General features: G+C 37.2%; 1 protein-coding gene and 1 pseudogene across 1 annotated transcript in view; one reads left to right on the top strand and one right to left on the bottom strand.

Moving 5' to 3' along the window:
• The window catches only part of CUNH12orf40 (chromosome unknown C12orf40 homolog), a 65,776-nt gene that overhangs the window by 26,848 nt on the left and 14,547 nt on the right, over window positions 1-24,381 (top strand). The window contains 7 exon segments of the mRNA XM_006086786.1: window positions 65-197; window positions 902-950; window positions 1,857-2,045; window positions 3,440-3,555; window positions 17,943-18,451; window positions 18,710-18,779; window positions 20,023-20,080. Coding sequence (XP_006086848.1) covers window positions 65-197; window positions 902-950; window positions 1,857-2,045; window positions 3,440-3,555; window positions 17,943-18,451; window positions 18,710-18,779; window positions 20,023-20,080 — 1,124 coding nt within the window.
• On the bottom strand, window positions 8,101-8,654 carry LOC102440875 (annotated as a pseudogene).

Below are 24,381 nucleotides of genomic sequence, written 5' to 3'. Positions count from 1 at the left end.
CTTTTAAAATATTTTGTCATCCATTTTTATTTTTAAATTATAGTGTGTTTTTTTGTTGTTACAGAAACTATGAGAAAACCAATCCATGTGAATATGAATAGAGACATAAAAATGCCCCTAAAAAAGCATGATTTAGAACTTCCGATGTCGCCTCCCTGTGTACCATCTAAACTCTGCATTGATGATCTAGAAAGCAGGTGAGTTTTGGCTAGGTTAAATATTGTTAGGTATTTAGATGTATCATTATTGACACTTTTATTCCTTGAAAATGTACAAAGGGCTTATTCTTCTACCTCAAGTTTTTGTCATGCTGTATTATTAAACTATTAAGACCTTTGTTAAATAACCTGATGTTCATATTCAGTATTTTGTATGCATAGTTTGACTTTCCTTATAAAAATGTCTCTTTAGTAATAGTATCCATACTAATAAAAGGGTAATATGCTAATTAGACTGGGTCGACCCAACATCTTCCAGTCATCCTGCCTTCCTTCTGGACAAAGCCACAGTGGTGGGGGCCAAGGCAGAGGCGATTAGGGGTAATCAGGCCAACAGGGGAGGGCAGTTAGGGGCGATCAGGCAGACAGGCAGAGGGGTTAGGGGTGATCAGGCAGGCAGGCAGGTGAGCGGTTAGGAGCCAGGGGTCTCGGATTGCGAGAGGGATACCGGATTGGAGAGGGTGCAGGCTGGGCTGAGGGACGCCCCCCAACCCCATGCACAAATTTTGTGCACCGGGCCTCTGGTAATTTTTATAAAACTCAGTCATAGTATGTCCCAGGAATGATTTGAGTTTCATATTTTTTTGTGTATTTGGATAGAAAAGTATGAATTTTAAAGCATATATAAAAAGCCAATTTTATTGCCCTGTCTATTTTTAATCTTAAATTTTAATTTTAATTAGTATGCACCATCAAAGACTGGGAAGCAAGGAAGAACTGGGCCCGGTTCAGGTGAGAATGAAAAAGAATTTTTATAAGTTATTTTAACAAATGTGGCATCCTGCCAAATAATACATTTTTTTAATATGAGGAAAAAATATTTATCCTTTAAAAACTTTTAGTCTTTAAAATTATTATTTTAAAAGTTTTTAATGTAAGGAACCTGTATGATAAAAAATGTTTTAGTTGTCTGTGTATGAGAAACCTTTTGGAGTTGTGGTAATGTAGACTAGGCCTGTACGTGTATAACATTTGATTCTGCTTGTTACTTACATATTGCAAAGGATAAGTCAGTTAGGGATTTCTATTTGGGTTCATGTGATAATTGGCAATTTATCCTTCAGGTATAGTGACCAGATTGCTTTATTTTATATCAAATTATGATTTTCAGAATTCATGTTGATCCCAAGATTATTTTTCTTTTAAAGTATTGCAAATGATTATTTTTTAGCAAATAATGTTTTAAGAAATTAGAAAATGCATAGATTGTGATTAAAGCCTGAAATTTTAAGGTCCAACACCATATTATCTTCTTTTCCTTTTTTTGAATTGCCAGAGTTAAACTATATCAAAAAATATAATGGCAGTAATACTAAAATCTCTTGGAAATCTTTTCATCTGAATTTGTGGGTTAATGAAACACAGAGTTCCTGTCATTAGGAGATGACAAGCAGGAATGGAGCTTTAGGGTGGAGGGGACCAAGGGTGAGAAAGGCAGATGGAAGGAACCTTTTAAGTACATGCTTAGATGATAACTTCTCTTGTCTTAAAAAGTCCTGTCAATTACTGATGACTTGCCTTTCCTTGGGACTTTTTCTCCAATGTATGCATGACCTATTCACTTCTATTTTGACTTTTGTCTTCTCTAGTTTATTTATTTTATTTGAAATTCACATGATTGTATCTTTTTTCCTATAGTTGTCACAAGTCATGGACTCATATAGAATTTTTGAACCTCAGTTCAACAGAGTAGAAAACTGCAGTTTCACACCATCATCTTTTTCTGCAGAATTATCTTCTAACAGAAATGTTACAAAACAAAATTTCGTCCCCAGAATAGCACCTAGTCCTCAGAAAGTTGCATATGAAAAAAAACAGAATGAGCAGGTATCTTTGAATCATTAGTTCTAAGTATTTTATATGATTATATTTTTATGGTATTCTTTTTTCTTTTATAAAATAAAAAAAATCAGTGTGAATTGCTATAGGTATAGCCAAATTAGGAGATAAAATTAAGTATAATATTTCCTCTTAAGACAAAAGCTTAATTCTCTTTACTAGATAATGAATCCAAACACTGGAATGTTCTTTAAAAATCTTTGAAATCACCATCCTGTTATAAAATTGTTGATAGTGAAAATGAAAATTCAGTATATTTTATAATAGTTGATACTTGTAATCACAGTAAATGACTGGTTGGTATGAAAAGGGTCCTGTGAATAGTAATACATAATTTCAACATGTCATAGAAGTCTGTTAAAGTATGAGCTGTGATAGCTTGATTCTTTTTATGATTTGACAAATGAGGACTGGTCAAATACATGTTAATTAAAATTATACAAATAGGAATCATTGCTAATAATGGAAGACTGGCGATATGCCTTGATATTTTCAGAGGGATATATATATATATATATATATGTCAGAGAAAAATTTGGAGGGCACTCCTTTGGTTCAGATGAATCTTCCCCTATTTCAAGAAGCAAGAAAAATCTCAAATAAATAATCTAACCCTATGCCTAAAAGAACTAGAAAGAGAACAAGAAAATCCCAGAGTGAGCAGAAGGATGGAAATAATAAGATCAGAGTGGAAATAAATGACAGAGTCTAAAAAACAATATAAAAGATCAATGAAGCTAAGAGTTGGTTGGAGCTCTCATTTCTTTGTTTCATGGCTTATAAATAAAATATACTACAGGTATAAATTATTATTGCTAGATAGATTAGCATTGGGCCAATATAAAATCTTACATTTATATGGTACCTCCCACATTAACAAATAGATTATCTCATCTGCTTTTCACATCAGTCTTCACATATTTTCCCCTGTTGTACTCAATGATATTTGGAAATATTAAAGTAGCAGTCTATAAAATTAATCAGTAAATGGAAGAACTGAGATAATTACAGCTATTTCCTTGGGAGAAAATATTATTTTCTGTCAGAGAAATTTTAACTTTTCTCAAGATTCTGGTGTCCTGGGTATTTCTTTAATTTTTTTTTATTGTCTAAAGTAATTTTTTTTAACTTCTGAGAAAACAATTAGCTCCACAAGGTGTCAACTCTGTTAGTTTAACAATTATTCAAATATTGATAATGCTTTCTTTGTTAGAACAGTGTTTATTTTGTTTTCAATAAGGACATGATTCCTTTATTTTAGACTAAAATCACATTTTTTTCAATATAGATGTCCACTTAAATGGCATATCATGATAAGTAATTTTAATTGCGTATATGAACATTTACCATTTTGTCAGGTTCTTCCTTTCTTTCTTTTCCAGCTCAGTAATGTCAATTATTCTCATTACTTGTTTTCCAAATTAAATGAAAGTCAAGATGCTCTTAGTCCATCATATAAAACAGCACAAATTGGAACATTATTTGAAAGATTAAGCAGGTGAGCAAAGATATGGCAGGAAACAAAGAACCTGCAGCATTCTTTCTTTGAGTTATTAATCTGATTTTAATGTACACAAATATTTTTAGTTAAAAATGCAAGCAGACCTAAGTAATACTAATAGAAAATATCCACTAGATTAATATATAGCATTTAAATAAAATAGTTTTAAATAATTATTTTCTAATGGGCACACCTACCTTTTATTTATGTATGTAAAAATATTTTGGGCCAAGACACTTTGCACCTGTTTTATAATCTCCATGAATTACTAGTTTCTTTTTCTGTGTCATAAACATAATTTCTATTTCATTTATGTCTATTGATCAATGCCCCACTTTTATTTTCTTGATTTCTGTATATAAACCCTAGTTTATTGTTTTAAATCCATTAAACTTGAAAACCAGTTTGAGTCACTCTTTGTAATTGTGGTGAAAAAACCTTGACTCTGTAATTCTATTCCAGTCTTCCTCATTTTATAAAATAACACTCTATTCACTAAGTTGCTTAAACCAAAAGTTGTCCTTGATTCCTTCCTTTCTCCTTCAACTCCCAATATCCATTTCAACAACAAAGTATTGCCAATTCTGTATTCTAACATAAAATTATCTGCTCATGTTTCTATCTCTACAGTTTCATCTCAGTTTAAGCTACCACTGCCTTTTGCCTAGCCGTGGTCGGCAAACTGCAGCTCGCGAGCCACATGCGGTTTTTTGGCCCCTGAGTGTGGCTCTTCCTAAGCCTTAGGAGTACCCTAATTAAGTTAATAACAATGTACCTACCTATATAGTTTAAGTTTAAAAAATTTGGCCCTCAAAAGAAATTTCAATCGTTGTACTGTTGATATTTGGCTCTGTTGACTAATGAGTTTGCTGACCACTAATTGCCTAGAGAATTGTTACAGCTCCATAACAGTCCTTTTTGTTTCCTCTTTGTCCTCAGATCCATTTGTTTTACAGCTTTATTAATGTATAATCAGCATACTACAAACTGAACCTATTTAGAATGTGCACTTTAAGTTTTGACATATGTCAAAGATAATGAATATAGTATTCATCATCCCTAGTAGTTTCTTTGGGCACCTTTGTAATTCCTTCCTCTGACCATGTCACATCCCTTACCCTCATCCCAAGACAACTACTGATCTGCTTTCTGTATGGAGTTCCTTTTGTGGGAAGGTTTTTGTTTTTGTTTCTTTAACTATCATATTTTACTAGATATAGGCTAATAATGTTTTTGTTTGTTGAGTGAGCTTTGGTAGTTTGTCATACAATGAATGTATCTTATTTTTATTAATTAAAAATTTAAATGCATGCTATTTTTTATGTTGTAGCATTTATTGACTTATAGTTATTTATAAAATCTCCTTTTTATGTATTTAAAATCTTTAAATGTATTTAAAATCTTTAACATCTATGGTGATGTCTTTTCTCGCATTTTAATACGGTAAGTTGTATTTTTTCCCCTTTCTCCCAGTTATTCTGAATAGAGGCTTACCAATTTTATTTACCTACTCCCTGAATCATCTCTCAGTTTCACATATTTCTCTTTTCGTGTGTGTGTGTGTGTACACGCATGCGCGCGCACTCATTGAATTTTTTCTTTTTCATTTTAGAGAGGGAGGGAGGGAGGGAGAGAGGAAGAGAGAGAATGAGAGACAGACAGACAGACTGACACCAATTGCCTCTTGTACATGTCCCAACCAGGGATTGAACCCACAACTATGTATGTGCCCTGGCGAGGAATAGAACCCACAACCTTTCGGTGTACGGGATGATGTTTTAACCAACTGAACCACACTGGCCAGGGCTCATTGAATTATTTTTATTGTAACATTTTTGGTACTTCCAATGCCATATGTTTGCTTTGCCCGCTAGAATTCATATGCTAAATAAAGCATTAAATCTGAAATTTATTTTGGCAGTTAGGGCCCTCTCTGATGTAAGTCTGACTATTACTTCAACCTTCCTGCTTTTACTCAAATTCATGACTCACTTTCTACAGCATGACCGTGGCTAGCCTCTCTGTAATACAAGGATTTTTTTTTCATTATTGGATTAGCTCCTTGGCTGGCATTTTTAGTGGTATTGTATCTGTTAATTGTTGTTGGTTAAAGAAAATGTTTCATACTTTTTTATTTCACTGAATCCTGCTTTTACTTTTATTTCCTTTTGTCTGTTTACTTTGTATTTAATTTACTCTTTTTTTCTTGTGGCCTAATATGTGGTCTATCCTAGGAAATGTTCTATATGCACTTAAGGAAAATGTATTACTGCTGTTTTTGGGTGAAATGTCCTAAAAATATCAATTAAATCCATATAGTCCAGTGATTTTCAACCTTTTTTACCTCATGGCACACATAAACTAATCACTAAAAGTTGACAGCACCCCTCCCCTCCCCCCGAAAAAAATTGATCTGACCAAAATATGGCTATAATTTTGATTCATTCACACTGGACAGCTATTGTTGTGTTGGCTGTTGTCATTTTTTGGGGTATGTTTTTTAATTTTGTTTTGTTAATCTGCACCCAAGGATGCTTTTTCATTAATTTTTAGAGAAGAGTGGAAAGGAGGGGGAGAAACAGAAAGAAACATTGATGTGAGAGAGATACATTGATTGGTTGTCTCCGGCACATGCCCTAACTGGGACCTGGTCTCAAGCCTGCAACTGAGGTACATGCCCCTAGACTGGAATCAGACCCTCGACCCTTCAGTGTGTGGGCCAGCACTCTATCCATTGAGCAAAACTGGCCAGGCTGTGTTGTCATTTTTTTTATTTGACAAACTAATGGAAAAGAGGTCAGTGCCCCTAACTAAATCACCAGGTATTGCATGTTTTAAAAATTCTTGTGGCACAGCAGTTGAAAATCGCTGATCTAGTCCAATATGTCATCTGAGATCATGGTTTTCTTGTTGATTTTTTGTCTGGATCATCTGTCCATTGATGTCAGTAGTTTGTTAAAGTCCCCTACTATTGTATTACTGTTGAGCTCTTCTGTTATATCCATCAAAATTTGCTTTATATATTTACATGCTCTACATTGGGTGCATAGATATTTACAAGAGTTATATCCTTTTGTTGGATTGATTCCTTTATCACTATGAAATGCCCTTCTTTGTCTCTTTATAGCCTTTGTTTTTTGTGTTTTGTTTTTTTAGATTTAAAAAGAAGTTAAATCTATATTTACCTGCACTGTTAAACATTACACAAAACACATTCAATTGGCAAATAATTATAATGCAAGCTCTTGCATGGCAATCCAAATTTATTGAACTACTGATGCTAAGTTATACAAAATTGCACCGCTTTAATTAAGGCTTTTAGTTTACATTTGGCCACTTCTTAGTAGTTGTAACATTAGGTTGGTCAGTTTAAATACTGTGGCTCCCTGTTGGATAGACACACAGTCTTTACATCCAAACTTTAATGCACACAAAGCAACAAGGCATTGTTAAATAAAACAGCAATAGTTACTGCACCTTGGGCCTTGTGACCAATTATACATGATTAAAATTACTTCCCACATTCACATCCACAGTACTCGTCCACCATTTAACATTTCAACCAAAATGTTACACATGTGAAGCAATCACTAACAGGCAAAAATACTAAACCTGTATATTTGGTATTGCAAATACACTTATGCATGAGTAAGCAAGGGATTCAGTGATAATATATAGCTGCAGAAGCCTGAAAATGATTTACAAAAATTGTTAAATCAATAAAAAATTGTTAAATCATTAAAAAATTGTTTGAAAATATACACTTCTTGTTGTAGACCCCCACTGCACACACAACTATAAACATTGTTCTCTATGGAAACAAAAAAGGAAACATATAATAAGAAATTTGAAAAATCTGGACATTTCCTTCCCAGCAGATATTAAAGGCAACGTCTTTAATCTAAGACATTATACTGAAAGGACTATTGTATTTTTAAAGACAAGATCACTGTCTCCATAGGTTTCTTAAAAATTAAAAAAACTATGTTGCTGTGTTAATCAAATCACTTATTTGTACAATACAATGATAAAGACCTTGATTTTCTTAAAAAAAATTACAATAAGCTACAAGTTCAAAGAAGCGAAGTTATCTGGAGTAGTCTATATAGGAGCTCTTTGAACTTTCTTTTATTATGCTGAAATAGTGGTGCTTTTAGGATTTACATTATTGTACTCTCCAAAACAAAATATGGGGCCTGTTACAGTACACAGTACACTATTTTCATACATGTACAACATTGGTGGATGAAAATGTCTTTTAGCAGTAATACTGGATTGTAGCCTCTGATTTTACCAGATGCATACACTAGGGCTATTATATAAGTAAAAATTAACATGGCTTAGAGCTACAGTGCATCCTATATAATAAAAGGCTAATATGTAAATTGTCCCCTTGACCAGGAGTTTGACCAGGGGGTAGGGCTGGTCAACCACCCTCAGCCCCTCCCCCTGGCCAGCCCGGCCTGATCAGCCCCGATTGGGGTGGGCTGGCCAGACCCCACCTGTGCATGAATTCATGTACCGGGCCTCTAGTTTAGTATATTAAAGCAGCTGACATCATGACTTTTTTGTGGGCCTTCCCAGGCCATGAGTTTTTCTGTTAATTTGCCCCACTAGGTCATAAAAGAGCTCATTAACATTTATTTTTGATTTTGCAGAGGATTCTAAGAATGCACAGTTGTTCCATTGTCTTGTTAGATTTTGACCTTGTTCCTTTCCTACAACTCTTTCATCTTCCAAGTCACACTTATTACCAACCAGAATTATTGGAACATCATCAGTGTCTTTAACTCGAAGAATCTGTTCTCTCAGATCTTGTAAATCATTAAATGTGGACTGTCTGTGATGGAATAAACTAATGCAAAGCCTTGTCCATTTTTCATATACAAATCCCTCATTGCTGTAAATTGTTCCGTTCCTACAGTATCCAAGATTTCAAGCATACACTGTTGTGCATCTACTTCAACTTGCTTTCTATAAGAATCTTCTATCATAGGATCATATTTTTCAACAAAAATTCCTTGAACAAACTGTACAATCAGAGCAGATTTTCCAATGCCTCCTGAGCCAAGAACAGCTAGCTTATATTCATACATGGTGCAAACTTGTCAAAAGCTAGTACCTCTCACACTGTAAGCGGGTCCCCGTAGCCAGTGTTGCTCCATGCATTGTGCTCCCTCTGGGTTACTGTCCCCCAGTGCCACAGCAGTCCTGTGCTGCCAGTGCTCCAGCTGGTTTACATGACTGGCTCTGGGCGAGGTTTGGCGGTCTGTAGCCTTTGTTTTAAAGTGTATTTTTTCTGATGTTGGGAAGCACGAGAGACTTGGTTGGAAAGTTTGTAAGGAGGAAATTCTGAGAAAAGGGAAGTGTGTAGAAGGTTGTTTTCCCTGTTTATCGGAATTCTGACTTAGGGGAGACTTAGGGGAGTGTCGAAGGCAGCGCCCCTAATTATTCCTTGACTTTTCCAAACAAGTCTGTGCACATGCAGACCCCCGCGTGTTTACTGGAATCCTTATGCCTAATCTTTGGGTGCCCTTGCCTTGAGGACAATGCAAACACATGTGTCCTCCCAAGATTACTCACCCTACTGATTGTATCTAAAGGTAAAAACTGAAATAAAAGGCTAATGAGGCAGGCAATTGAGGCTGCCTGGTCACTTTGCCCAGGCCATCCCTTAGCCTCTCTTTCACAGCAAATGTTGTGTCGGAGTAATTCATTCATCTGTCACTCAGGGTCTGCTGGCCAGCCCCGGCAATCTGATATTAGTATTGCAATACTAACTTTTAAAATTTTTTTCCATTTTCATGAAAATTTTTTTCTATCCCTTTACTTTCAGTGTTCATGTGTCATTCAATCTGAAGTGGGTCTCTTTTAGACACCATATGTACAGGTCTTGTTTTTTAATCTATTCAGCCACCCTATGTCTTTTGTTTGGAGCATTTAGTCCATTTACAATTAGAGTAATTGCTAATAGATATCCCATTATTGCCATTTTATTGTTTTCTGACTGTTTTTGTAGTTCTTTGTTCCTTTCTTAATCTCTTGATCTCTTCTCTTGTATGTTGATGCCTTTCTATAGTGTTTTGTTTTAATTCCTTTCACTTTATATCTTATATATCATATATTTTGCATTGTGGTTACCATGTGCTTCATATATACCAAGCAACTGTCTATATTTTTAAATTTATCTTTATTGTTGAAAGTATACAGATATCTCCTATTTTTTTCCCATTGTCCCCCTCTAGGCCTTCACCACACTATTGTCTGTGTCCATGGGTTATGCATATATGCATGTATATTCTTTGGTTAATCTCTCCCCACCCATCACCCACCTCCACCTTCCCTCTAAAGTTGATTGTTTCATAAGTTTGATCACATTCTAAATTCACTGCAATTTTTGCTCATCCCCTCCATGTTTATGTTGTTATTTTTTCTGTATGTATCCCTTTATTGTTGTAATTACACAGTTTTTACCTTTCTACTTTTGTCTTTTAACCTTTGTATTGACTTTATAGTTGGTTGATTCACTGCTTTTATTAAACGTTTGCCATTGTCAGTGAGTTTTTTTCTTTCTCATGTTTTCTCATTTGTACACTGGTGACCCTGTGCATGAAAGGGTGTATTTTATTCATGCACAATAAAAGGGAATTAATTAGAGGAAATATTTTAATATTGCTATTTGCCCTTTCTCTATAATAGAAATGTCAGAGATGAAAGAAAATTAGTAAAATGTATATGAAAATCTTCCTCCTGTCAGAGTCTGGAGTGTGCCATGGGAACAGAGTCAAGTCCCCGCCCATCCACATGTGCCTTGAAGTTGCGCAAGACCCAGACCTGGCCAGCCCCACCCCCATTGGGTTAGATCCAGACCTGGCCGGCCCCAGCCCTGTCTAGCCTCATCGGGTGGGGGTGGGGCCTCAGGTCACCTGGCATGGTGCTGGGGCAGGGGACGTGGCCTGAGGTCCCCTGTCAAGCTCTGCCGGGCGAGGTGCATGGCCTGAGGTCCCCCAGCCTGGCACATGGGCGGGGGGCATGGCCTGAAGTCCCCTGTCAAGCCCCACCAGGCAGGGGGTGCAGCCTCTGGTCCCTGCCCCGGCTCAGCACCATGCAGCCTCAGGTCCCTGCTGATTGCTCATTAAGGTTCATTTCGGGGACCCAGCCTCCACTTTGTGCGCAGCCATCTTGTGTTACAGAATCTCTGCCTCCACTTTGGGCGCAGCCTTTTTGTAGTACAAATTCTTCTGCCTCCACTTTGGGTGCAGCCATCTTGACAGTTATGGCATGATGGCCAATTTGCATATTCCCTCTTTATTAGATAAGATTTCATCTTTCCTTTTCTACTTAAAGAAAACTCTAACAATACCTTTAATAGTGGTTTAGTGGTGGTAAACTCCTTCAGCTTTTCCTTGTCTGTAGAACGCTTTATCTTTCCATACTGGATAATCTTGGTTGTAGGCTTTTGCCTTTCAACAGTGAATATTTTCTGTCTTTTTTTCTAGCTTGCATAATTTCAATTAAAACATCAGTTGATAATCATATGGAGCTCCCGTATACATAATTAACACCTTCCTGACTGGTCTTGAGATAACTCGTGTCTGCACTTACATTACTTTAAGTAATTTTAAAACTCTACTTCCTTTCAGACCTTAAAATTACTTAAAGTAATGTAAGTGCAGACACGAGTTATCTCATGACCGGTCAGCAAAATTTGAACATGGAAGCACGAGTTATCTTGTGACCGGTCAGCAAGGTATAAACTTTCTCTTGCTACTTTTAGGTTTTTCTCTTTGTAACCTTTGCATTTTAATTATGATAGGGCTTTGTGTGGACCTCTTTGGGTTCATCTAGTTGGGGACTCTGTATTTTCTAGGCTCGTATATCTATTTCCTTCACCATGTTAGGGAAGTTTTCAGTCATTATTTCTTCAAATAGTTTTTAAGTCCTTTTCTCTCTCTTTTCCTTCAGGTGTCCCTATGGATCTGAACCTCTGCTCCATATCATCTGCTGGTGATTCCATCTAATGTATTCTTCATTAATTATTGTAGTCTTCATTTCCTACTGGTTGTTTTTATGGTTTCTATCACCTTGTGTAAGTTCTCATTGAGTTGATCTATCTTCCCCTAAGTTCATTGACCATCATCCTTATAACCAGTTCTTGTGTGTGTGCTTTTAAATTCTGTATTTGGTAGATTATTTGCCTCCCTTTCATTTAGTTCTTTTTCTGGAGTTTTTTCTGTCTTTCATTTGGGACCTGTTTCATTGTCTCTTCATTATGGTTGACTCCCTGTGTTTATTTGTATGTATTAGGTAGATCTGTTGTGTCTCCTGGTCTTGACAGAGAGGTCTTATGTAGAAAGTGTTTTATGAAGCCTGGTGATGCGGTCTCCCTGGTCACCTGAACTTGGTGCTCCAGGGATGTCCCCTATTTGGGTTATGTGCCTTCCTATTGTAGTTGGGCCTCAATTGCTGTTGGCAGTTAGGACTGGCTCTGAGGACTGGCTGTGACTAAAGTGGACTAGCTGTTGTGTGTGGGCTGACTCCATGGAGTAGCAATTGCTTTGCGGGCCTGTGCTGCCAGCTGAGCTTGTCCTTTGAGTGTGTTATTTGTATGACTGGTTGGGTGGTGCTCTGATGTGGTCTGAAGTACACCACTGGGTATGTTGGGACTGGAGTCTCCTGGGAAATGCTCAGGTGCAGGCCAAGGTCAGCTGCCACTTGTGCCAGGCTTGGTGCCACCTGGTAGGAGTTACAAATGATCTGCAGTTGGTGGCTGCTTGTGCTGGGCTTAGATAAAACTGTTTTAGGTCAAGTCTGGCTGCTACTTAGGTTTGGGGCCACCTGATGGGAGTTAATAATGCAAGTTGAGATTGTCACTGCTTATGCTGTTTTGGGGCCACTTAGGAAGAGCTCCAGGGCATGCTGAGGCCAGCCTCTGTTTGTTTGAGGTTTGAGTACCTTTGAGGCAGGCTGTGTGGAGGAGCCATCGATAGTGGCTTGGACCTGGAGAGTGAGTTGTGTGGGATGGGGTCTCAGGGAATTACCAGGGCAGGGAGAATTGTGGTAGTCAGTTTAATGGAGAGCACAGATTTGGCTTCCACCTGTGCCGGGCTGGCTGAGTAAGTGGAGAGCTCACCAAGGAACAGTGGCTCCTGCCAGTGCTTCCATTACCTGGAGAGAGTTGCCTTGCTCGTCTCTGCCTTTTCAGCCCTGTCTCTGAAGCTAGTCAATTTAGTGTTTCCTTGTATGTCTCTGGTGCTTTTTGACCTGCTGTTCCTGTGCTGGAGCTTAGAATGAGTGAGTTTTGAGTGAGTTTTTGTGCTGGCCCTTTAAGAGCAGCAAGCTTGTCTTGGCCTCCTGCAGCCCTTTGTTTTTCTCAGATTCAGTGCCCACTCATTCTCACAGCAAGATGTTATAGGGACTCCTCTTCTTTGCACTGGTGCCATGGGCTTGTTGGGCCAGGTGTGGGGCTGGGACTCCTTGATCTTCAGGTGGAACCTCAACAGCCAATATATCTGTCCCGATTCTTAATCACCACACTGTGGGTGTTGGTCCTGCCTGTTCTGTGTCTCTGCCCTTCCTACCAGTTTCCATGTGGCTTTTTCTGTATATACTTAAAGAAATTCTATTCATCTAGTCTTCAGGGGTTCTCAATCATGGTTGTTCTATAATTTAGTTGTAAATTTGGTGTGAACCTAGGAAGAGGTGAGCACAGTTTACCTACTTTGCCATCTTGACTAGAAAACCCAATAATTCATTAGTTTTTGCTTTATACAGAGATGAAAAATTAGAGAAAACATATATTTTGTACTTAAGCACACATCTTTTATTTTTGATGGTCATCATTATTTTGTGTAGATCTAGATTTCCATCTGGTGACACTTTCCTTCTGTTTGGAAGATTTCCTTTAAACATTTCTTATAGTGTGGATCTTCTGGCAATTCTCTCATCTTATACTGAATCTTTTATATTAACACATTTCGTACCACTCAGGAGTTTTCTCGTGTTTCGCGCGCCATCTGTTAAGGACCACTCACGAGTGTTCTCGTTTTTCACGCCCATGGAAAAAGGAGCGAATCTAGATACTTATGTAAATTTTGTTTGGTCCCTCTTCATAGAGGAAAATGTTTTACACAGCACCATACGTTAAAAAAGTACTAGGAACTTTAATTGTTTAATTGTTTTTGTAGATAAAAATTTATAATTATTGAAAAACAACACCTAAAGTGCATTATGATGATTTAAATAACGTGCAGTTTGCCCAAAAACGTGCGGTCCCTGGCGTATGTCTTAGAGATTTCTATGTGGTATGCAATGTGTTAAAAGCTTCTCTCTAAGTATATGGATATTTTTAAAGTTTCATATGTAATTGTGGCCTTCCCTTTGAAAGATGTCTTTTGACTTGCATTGTTTCCGTTTAGAAGTTTGCTATCATTCTTATTTTAATACCTATATCTCTCTTCGTAATTTATATATAGTATAAATTTTCTTTTTTAAAAAAAGATTTTTTTTATCATGGATTTTCTATCATGACTAGGATGTTTATTTTCATTCTATTTTTTGTGTGTTTGGGTTGTGTTGAACATCTTTGTAACTGTGGACTTACTGTTTTTATCAAATTTGGAAAAAATTCGCCATTAAATTTTCAAATAGTTTTTTTTTTTCTGATTCCTCTCCCCTTTTCTTTGGGACTGAAATCACATGTAAATTTGTTCACTTGAAGTTGTGACACAATTTACTGATACTTTTTTATTTTCAAATTTTTCTCGTTTCATTTTGTATAGACTATATTGCTGTATCTTCATATTAATTGTATCTTCTTTGGTTTCTAATTAACTGGTAAACCTATTCAGTGTACTTTCATCTATAGAAGATAGATTGAACTCTTTTTTATGTCTTCCATGTATCTATTTAATATGCTCAGTCTTTGCTCTACCTTCTTGAATATAGAGAGTATGTTATAACTCTTTCAAAGTCCTGGTCTACAAATTCTATCACTTGTGTCATTTCTTGTTCTATTTCTAATAATTTCTTTTCTCCTTGTCATGGGTTATAACTCACTGTTTTCTTGCCTTCCTGGTAATTTTTTTAAAATTCTGTACATTGTAAGTTTTATCCTTTTGGCTTCTGGAAGTTTTTGTACTCCTATAAATTGTCCTAACCTTTCTTCTGGGAAACAGTTTAGTTAGTTGGAAATAGTGTGATCTTGAGGCTTTCCTTAAACTTTGCTAAATGGGACCAGGTATGTCTTCGGTTTATGATAATTTTGCCCCCTGCTAAGACAGTACCCTTCTGAGTACCTCTGATTTCCTTTGAATCATAAGGTGTTCCACTCTAGTTGGTGGGAACACAAAAATTTTCCCATCCTTGTGTGAGCTGCTGGAGTTGTTCCAAGTTCTTATCATGGCTGGTTCTTTTCCCAGCATTTGGCAATAACCTTATATGCATGTGCTGATCAGTACTTGCCTGAATTCCCTGTAGATCTCTGGAGCTCTCTCTCTCTCTCTCTCTCTCTCTCTCTCTCTCTCTCTCTCTCTCTCTCTCTCTCTCTCTCTCTCTGAAGCACTCTCCTTCATGGTACTCTGTCCTGTGAACTCTAACCTCTGGAGTCTCTCTGAACTCCCAGCTCTATTTCATCAACAAAGGGAGTCTGTAGGCTCTTACTGGGTTTCTGTTGCTTGAATACTCTCTCCAGGCAGTAAGCTAGAAGAAATCAAAGGTTTCACCTAATTTGTTTTCTTGCTTTCAGAGATCATTATCCTATTCTACCTGGTGGCTGGCTCATGTCTGAAAACCATATTGCATATATTTTTTCCTGTGTGTGTGTGTGTGTTTTTTTTTAACTGTGTCAGGATGATAAATCTGGTCACTCATATTTCATTTTGGCCAGATGGAAGTTCTAAAATACAGAGTCACCCAGCATTCAAACTTATTTTGCAAGTAAAAAAGAAGGTCAGTTTTACTTTTGTACCTAGAACCTTTCCATTTCTCCCCCCTCCACTTCCTTCACCCCCCTCCCCTTCCAAATCAATCTCTGCAGCATCTGGGTCCTTTTGTACCTTTTAAGCTTAGGTCATAAGTTTTCTTTCACTATTTGTATTCTAACTTTATTTCTATTTTTCTTGTTTCTCAAACATGTTGCAAATCTTGCATATGTGCTTGTTATTTCATCTCCCTGGTGTATGCTTACTTCTTTCTATACATGTCTAACCATTTGTATCTTTAGCTTATTACTTCCTTACTGGAGACTTTCCTGCCAAATGATCTGAAACAGGATCTCCAACACACATTATTTCATCATGTAATCTTTTTTAAAAAAATATATTTTTATTGAGTTCAGAGAGGAAGGGAGAGGGAGAGATAGAAAGATCAATGGTGAGAGAGAATCATTGATCGGCTGCCTCCTGCATGTTCCCCACTGGGGATTGAGCCTGCAACCTGGGCATGTGCCCTGACTGGGAATCGAACCGTGACCTGGTTCATAGGTTGACGCTCAACCACTGAGCTATGCCAGTCGGGCTCATCATGTAATCCTGTAGCATCTATAAAGGTGCTATAATTTTCTTTATTTGTTTACTTCTTTATTTCTTTTATTCATTTTACTTATTAATGATTCATTATCTTACTTATTTATTATCTTACTTCACTAGAATATAAGCTATATAGTCTCCCTACCATATGGTAGGCATATATTGAATACCTGTTTAATATATAAAAAAAGACATTTAGATAATGAATTTTCCCTATTTTAGTATATAATTTTAAAATAAATATTTTTATTGATTTCAGAGTGGAAGGAAGAGGGAGAGAGAGATAGAAACATCAATGATAAGAGAGAATCACTGATCAACTGCCTCCTGCCCACCCCCTACTGGGGATAGAGCCCGCAACCCAGCATGTGCCCCATCCGGTATTAAACCATGACCTCCTGGTTCATTGGTCGATGCTCAACCTCTGAGCCATGCAGGCCGGGCATTAGTGCATAGTTTTTAATGGATTTTATATTTATAGGATAATAAATTGTTAAAGAAGTTAGACTGATTTGTCTTAATAAGACTTTAAGGTTTTAGTATCATTTCTGTCATCTCAATGTGTAGCAGTCCATCCCAGCATTCAGTCTCCCAACTCAAATGCTACCTTCCTGACTTTCCTTGCAGAAGAATGTCTTTTTTAAATTTAGTATAGGAACACTTAACTTCAGGATATCATTTGCCATTTTCTAATTTTTTCTTTCTTCTATTTCTTGTGAGAAATAATTGCATTGTGTATTTCTCTGTGCCCATTTTTCTCAGTGAGTGAATTTCCTGAGTCATAATACTTAAAATAACTTTTAAAAATGATGACATATGTTTGTACTGTGTTTTCTAACTTATGAAGTTAGAAATAAGACCCATATTGAGAAACAATGTCAGATCATGATTTGTGAACATTCACGGGTAAAACATCTCTTTCTCTCTTTAATACCAAACTGAATTCTCTTATCTGTCTGTCCCCAACATGTGGTGTACTCTCTGGAACACAGTAGGTATACCTGTTCATTAAATATTTAATAAGTAACTTGAAAAATAAAATTAGAAATCAATCAGTTTTAGCAGTCTATGTTTCTTTTCCACATTTTTTGGTTAACTCCAATCTCTGGAACAACCTAGGTCTGCCCTCCCCCCCCCCTCCCGCCCCCCCAACTTATAGTCAATGGCAACAAAATCCAGAATATCTGGATTTTTAATTATTTTCTGTGATAGCTTTGATTCTTATACAAGTTGGACAAAACCTAGAATTATGATTTCTGCATTAGAAGGGAATTTGTTATCTAGTTTAACCTTTTCATCTAATTCAGCTTATCTCTTATTTTATTACTTATATGTGCATTTGTATTTACATTGTTTACCCTGGGGACATCAGTTGTTTTTATATTCTTGTTAGGTTGAGAAATATCCATTATAATGTCCTCTTAACTATTTGATTTAATATTTCAACACAGGATAATTTTGCTCTGCACAGTCTAAAAAAATCTTTCTCTGGTTAAATGGAGCACCAGTGACATATAGTGGTCATCTAGGTTATTTGCTAGATATTATTACAGCACACATACATAGGTTTGTCATGTTTTGCTTTGTAAATATAACAGTAAATTGAACCACACACTAATTTTTCACATTGACATACTAAACCAAGTGTAGGTTATTTTTATACTCACTAGGGCATTACAAGAGTGCATTAGACAAATTTCTACCCAAAGAAATATGACTTATTTAAATTTGAAAAAAGAAAAACATAGTATAGGCAAATTGTTAGTAGCTACTCAATGTTTTCTAAGAATTTTAAGAGTTTCTAAATGAAAATGCCCTATACTTTTCTTGCTAAATATGTTTTTATTTACCCCAAAGTCCAGGAAATAGGAATTTCCTTGCTGGAAGCCCTGCTATAGTGATGGGTGAAGATTGTGGAAGCATGGATGAGAGAAGACACTCAGATTTCATTACTGAAAAACAATCAGTACAACATATTTGGGGAGAAAATAAAGAAGAGGTGTCAAATTTCCTTGAGGATGTGAGCCAGCCAACCCCCAGTCTTCTACCAGAGAATTTTGACTCTTTTATTAACGAAAATGCGATCAATTTATTAAGCATAGATCAACAGAGGATAACAAAACCATTTGAAAATTGTGGTTATGACAGTATGGGTGTCACCAATTCTGATAAAAATCATTCCTCTGACAGATGCATTTTTAGAAATCCAGGTTTGAATTTTAGTAGTTCTAACTTTAATAAAACAAGTTATTCAGAAAAGTGTCAGCCAAAGAGGAACTATCAGAAAGAATACAACAATAATGAAGGAAATAATCCTAGTACATCTTTTGAGAAGAACTGTTATCCAGCCAGCGCTGAAAAGAAAGGTTGGTATTATATGTGGAAAGCGTAATAGTCTGTTGGGTTTTTCTGTTTTCAATTTTTTTGTGTGTGTTTGTACACATATATGTGTGTGTATTTGTGTGTGTCTGTGTATTTGGAGGAATATGAAATTTAAAATAGAATGACGTTCTATTATATGACATTGTGGACCGGGCAATGGATCATACTAATAACCTTCAGATTAAAAAACAGAAATAGTCTATGCTCAAGTTTTAGTTCAATGCATACTTTTATTTTTAAAGGAAAATTTGAAAAGGACTACCAAAAGAAGAAACCACAGATAGAAATCCAGAAATATCCAGTGAACAATATGTAAGTTGTTAGGTAAATGTGGGGAATGCAAATCAGAATCTAGTATAATGCATGTTGAAATATTGAACTGAGGTAGACATATTACTGTCTTAGTCTGGGCAGGCTGCCCTCAAAGAATGCTTACCAGAGCCCTAACCGGTTTGGCTCAGTGGATAGAGCGTCGCCCTGTGGACTGAAAGGTCCCAGGTTCGATTCCGGTCAAGGGCATGTACCTTGGTTGCAGGCACATCCCCAGTAGGAGGTGTGCAGGAGGCAGCTGATCGATGTTTCTCTCTCATCGATGTTTCTAACTCTCTATCCCTCTCCCTTCCTTTCTGTAAAAAAATTAATAAAATATATTTTTTAAAAAAGAATGCTTACCAGAGTCAGAATCTTGGTTCTGTCACCCTACTTGAGAGTATGGTGCTCGTATTTGCCAGCACAAAAGTATCTTTTAATCTGAATTTTAGTGTTAATTATATTTGTGAAGATTGACTTATGTGTTCAAGAAACATATATCCTCCAGAATACCAATTTTTTAATTTACTGTAAGAAATAAAAGGATTACAAGTATAGGAATGCTGACTGACATGATTAGCATATTTTCTAATCTTTGGCAGCGCTCCATGGGAAAGATGCTTGGTTATTATAGAACCAATAGAAGTAATAGAATTCAAATGTTAATGGCATAAGGAAGCATAGCAATAGTCTATGACACTGCAGTTACAGATAATTAAAGAAAACTTGTAGTTTCAGAATAGTCCTAACTTTCTTGGTGATAATTGTAATTTAGTCCAATGTTGCTAACTGAAAATCATGAACTAGATATATTTTTATTCTGGAAGTATTTTCTTATGGATGGGATTGGCACAAGAAATTAATTAAAACATACATTCACAACTTATTTAATAAAATCAACAAATTAGATTCTTTGTCAAATCTCTAAATATCCAGACATTTATGAATGGAAAACAGCATGTAAGGCTTTGAATTTTAAAACGTACTTTATGAAAATGACTTATAACCTGGTTCCTCAACCTGGCTCAGACCCACATCATTTGAGGGGCTGATTTTAAAATATAAAACAGTAAGTTTTATATATAATAGATTGATTCTTTAGGATGGAGCTTATGAATCTTTATTTTTTTAAAAAAAGCTTTTCTTATCATCCTGATCCACAGCCAACTTTGGGAACCATAATTTGGAACAATGATTTTCAGAGGGAATAAGGCAAAGTTTAATACTGTCTTATTTTTTACTCTAGGAGTATTCCTTTGGAGAAATTGAATTCTAAGAAATCATGGGACTTTGGACTTAGTGAGGTAATGTATATTTTACATTATATTTCTAATTCAGTGCTATTTTTATGTTATATTTTAGTGTTTGCAGTTTATTTTGACTTAAGGTTAACTTTATCAAAAACTTTCTTTGTAAGCTATTTTTCTTATATTTTCTCACTCTGAGGAAATTATAGCTTAGATCTGGAACTAAAATAATACCTTTTCAGAAACTGTAATGTGCTTTATTTGAGACAAACCAATTTAGGTATACTTAAAATTCTTTTGATAAATCCTATGCAATTTCTTACAAGATGAAAATTCTTTACATTTCAATGTGCTACAGGGGAACATGGTTATATATACATACAGGGATGCTGAAACATCTATAAACAATGGTTGTATAAGTTGTAACACTTGCTCATAATAAGGATGTATGATTGTTGCAACAGTCCGGGCATTGTGCTAGGAGCTTTTTGTACTTTATTAGTATTCTACAAGAGCCTGATATTGTACAGTAATCACAGCAAAAGAGACTCAAGTTCAGAGAGATTAAATAACTTGTTCAAGGTCACACACTCAAACCAGTATTCAAACTCTTGTCTTATCTGACTCCAAAGTTTTAACTGTTTTCTTTTGTTATACTCAATTAATATGCATTGAGTACATTATGAATTCATTTAATAGATATTTATTGTCTCCAATATTCTGGGGATACAGTGGTGAAAAAACAAAGTGTTTATTCTCATGAAGCTTATATTCTACTAGAGGCCCGGTGCACAAAATTCATGGGGGGGCGGGGGGGCGCCGTAGCCCGGCCTGCACCCTCTCGCAATCCAGGACCCCTCGGAGATGTCTGACTGATGGTTTAGGTCCAAACCCACAGAGATTCCTGCAGGATCAGGCCTTAACTGGCAGTCGGACATCCCTCTCACAATCCGGGATCGCTGGCTCCTAACCACTCACCTGCCTGATCACCACTAACTGCTCACCTGCCTGCCTGATTGCCCCTAACCACTTGCCTGCCTGCCTAATTGCCCCTAACCACTCACCCGCCTGCCTGATTGCCCCTTACTGATCTCCTGCCTGCCTGATCACCCCTAACCACTCTGCCTGCCTGCCTGATCGCCCCTAACTGCTTGCCTGCCTGCTTGATTGCCCCTAACTACCTCTGCCTCAGCCCCCAACTCCACGGCTTTATCAGGAAGGTTGTCTGGAAGGTCGTTCAGCTGTCTGGTCTGATTAGCATATTATGCTTTTATTAGTGTAGATTATACACTAGACTTTGCAAGGTTGAGAGATGAAGGGACCTGGAACCAATCTTTAAGAAGTTGTAATCTAGTAGCTAGACAGAAACAGAAAAAAATCTAATGCATTTAGATAAAACGCTCCATTGGGGTTTATACAAAAGGGGAGTGGGAGCCTAGTAAAAGACACTTTTAAATTTGATCTGGGTAATAATTAATAAGCTTACCAAATGGACCAAATGCCTTGATCCTATGAAGAAGGAGCAACATATATAGAAACTAAGATGTGAGAGAATATACTTGTTTTAGAAACTGAATTATTGTTATTATTACTACTGTAGTACAAATTACAAATGGTGGGGAGATGGCAAGAAATAATTTTGGACATTATAAAGGGCCAGGTTATAAAATAACTTGTATAACATATAATAGTTTAATTTTCTATCACTGAACAGAAAGAAAGCCCCTGAAAATTTTTTAGCAAAAGAATATGATGACATCAGACTATTAAAAAGTTGTGTCTGGCAACAATGAGGAGAGATTTGAGGGGTGGCAAGACTCAAGGCAGGGTCAAAAATAATGATGGCTTGAAGTTGACTAGTGGCAGCAATTATGGAAATGTGGGAAGAGCTATCAAAAAGATTTAGAAGATTTAAATTTGATGATTAGATTAAGGGAGAAGGAAAAATTTAAAGAAGACCTGGAATTTGTATTTGGGTAAATGATTGGGTTGTTGATGGGATGATGCCATTCACTGAGATTGAAAATGTAGGAGGAGGTTGCAGAAAAGATAAACTATTCACCAAAATTCATGTACTATATGTTTTAGAATAAAACTATCACTGTGAAGTGAATATATTTCAGCCAAGGAACATATTTCCTAATCTTCTAACCATCTGAGTGCAGCCAGGTGGCTAGATCTCAATAATGGGATGTTATCAGATGTGAGATGCATCATTTTCAAGGACTGTAAGTATTGAGAATTCCTTTTCCAGTGTCATTCTTTTAATCCCAGATGGCACCGAAGCCTTAAGGGATGATTGGAGCCACAAGATGGGACGGACTGGGCCTCTAAATCACCAGTGGAAAAAAAATGCTGACCAGGAAAACTCATTTTAGATTACAGTGGGGCCTTGACTTACGAATTTAATTCATTCTGTGACAGCTCGTAACTCAAATTACTCATATTGTCAAATCTTAAAGTGAACGAGTGAGACACATGATGCTGGGCTGATGTGGCATTCACTGTGATGTTCGCTGCGCCAACTAGCGGTGGGGTATCTGAAGCTGGCTCGTATCCCGAATTTTAGCTCGCAACTCAAAGCAAAAAATTGGCCGAGAGACGGCTCATATCTCAAAAACTCGTTAGTCGGGACACTCATAAGTCAAGGCCCCACTGTATTACCTGAGAGAGAAATAATAGTGTTTGAGAATTATTCATTTGGTGATTAAAAAAACGAAAACCTAGCATCACTCTGACTATTGTAAATAATGCTGCAATGAACATGGGGGTGAGGATAACCTTTTTAAATTAGTGTCTTCATTTCCTTCAGAAAAAACAGAAGTAGAGTTAATGGATCATATGGCAGTTCTATTTTTAAATTAAAAATATATTTTTATTGATTTCAGAGAGGAAGGGAGAAGGAGAGAAAGATAGAAACATCAGTGATGCAGGTGCAGGTCTTAAAAATTCAGGTACCATATGTGAGGTCCAAACCATTTGTTCCCAGGGAGGAACTTGGAGTTGTGTGCTCCCTCCCAAGTGGATTGCCCCTCCTGGCATGGATTTTATGGTGAAATTGTGTCTCGGCATCTCAGCCTCTCCTAACCATTTTGATGGGGGTTTTTGTTTTTTGTTTTTAAATCATTTGCTTGGTGTGTAGTAAGGAGTCTCTTAGCTAGATTTTGGATTTCTTTCAGAGGAAATTGTTTTTTATATAGCTATAGATTCGGTGTGTCCGTTGGAGGAGGTGAGTTCAGGATCCTCCGTTGTCACCATCTTGAACTGAAATATATTTAATTTTAAAGTAGCAGAGGGAAAAGTTTAAATATGATTGTTTAAATGGTACTTTCTTCACTGGAGAAATGAAGACACATAGAAGAACTTCTGAATTCAAAGGAGTGGGGATGCCACACTAGGAAACCTGTTCAAGGTGGGGAAAAAATGAAGTAACACATCTACATAAATGGGTAAACATAAAATGTAAGAAATGAAACCCGCTTAGCAATTAATATATTAAATTTGAAGGGGTGATTTTTTCTTATCAAGATTTAAAGAAGAATAAATTGAGAAGAAAAAATAACCTATATATTTTTTTAAAAATCTACACTAATAAAAGAAAACATGCAAATTGACCATACCTTTGCTACGCCTTAAGCCACGCCCACCAGGCAATCAGAGGGACTATATGCAAATTACCCAACCAAGATGGCAGCCAGCAGCCACGGAGCCGGAGCAAGCAGGAGGCTTGGTTGCCCCAATGATGGAGGAAGCCAAGCTTCCCGCCTGCCACGGGTATCTGAGCTCCACTCAAAGCAACAAAGTTTCAATTATAGAAGCTAAATAAACCCCAGATACCTGCTTTCAGCCGGCCCTGGCCATGGAGCTGGAGTGAGCAGGAGACTTCCCTCCTGCCCGCCCTGGCCGGCTCTGAGCTCCTCTCAAGGCTACAAAGTTTCAATTATAGAAGGTAAATAAATCCCAGAATAAAAAGAAAAAAGAAAAAAAGGAGAGGCTGGGAGCTTCCGTCGCCAGGGGGGCTTGGCCAGCCTGAAAACGGCCCTCAGCCCCTCACCCAGACTGGCCAGGCAGCCCAGTGGGGACCCCCCACCTTAAAGGGGGTGTGACCAGCCTGAAAACAGCCATCAGCCCCTCACCCAGGCTGGCCAAACCTCCATGGGATGAGGGTCCTCACTGGGGGGGCTTGACCAGCCTGCAAACAGCCATCAGCCCCTCACCCAGGCTGGCCAGGCACCCAGCGGGGACCCCCACCCTGAAGGGGGTGTGACCAGCCTGCAAACAGCCATCAGCCCCTCACCAAGGCTGGCCAGGCACCCAGTGGGCACCCCTACCCTGAAGGAAGTGTGACCAGCCTGCAA

This window comes from Myotis lucifugus, unplaced genomic scaffold (genome assembly GCF_000147115.1).
Source record: "Myotis lucifugus unplaced genomic scaffold, Myoluc2.0 scaffold_30, whole genome shotgun sequence".
Lineage (NCBI taxonomy): Eukaryota > Metazoa > Chordata > Mammalia > Chiroptera > Vespertilionidae > Myotis > Myotis lucifugus.
Note: the sequence above shows the minus strand (reverse complement) of the source record. Positions and strands in the feature narration are given on the sequence as shown.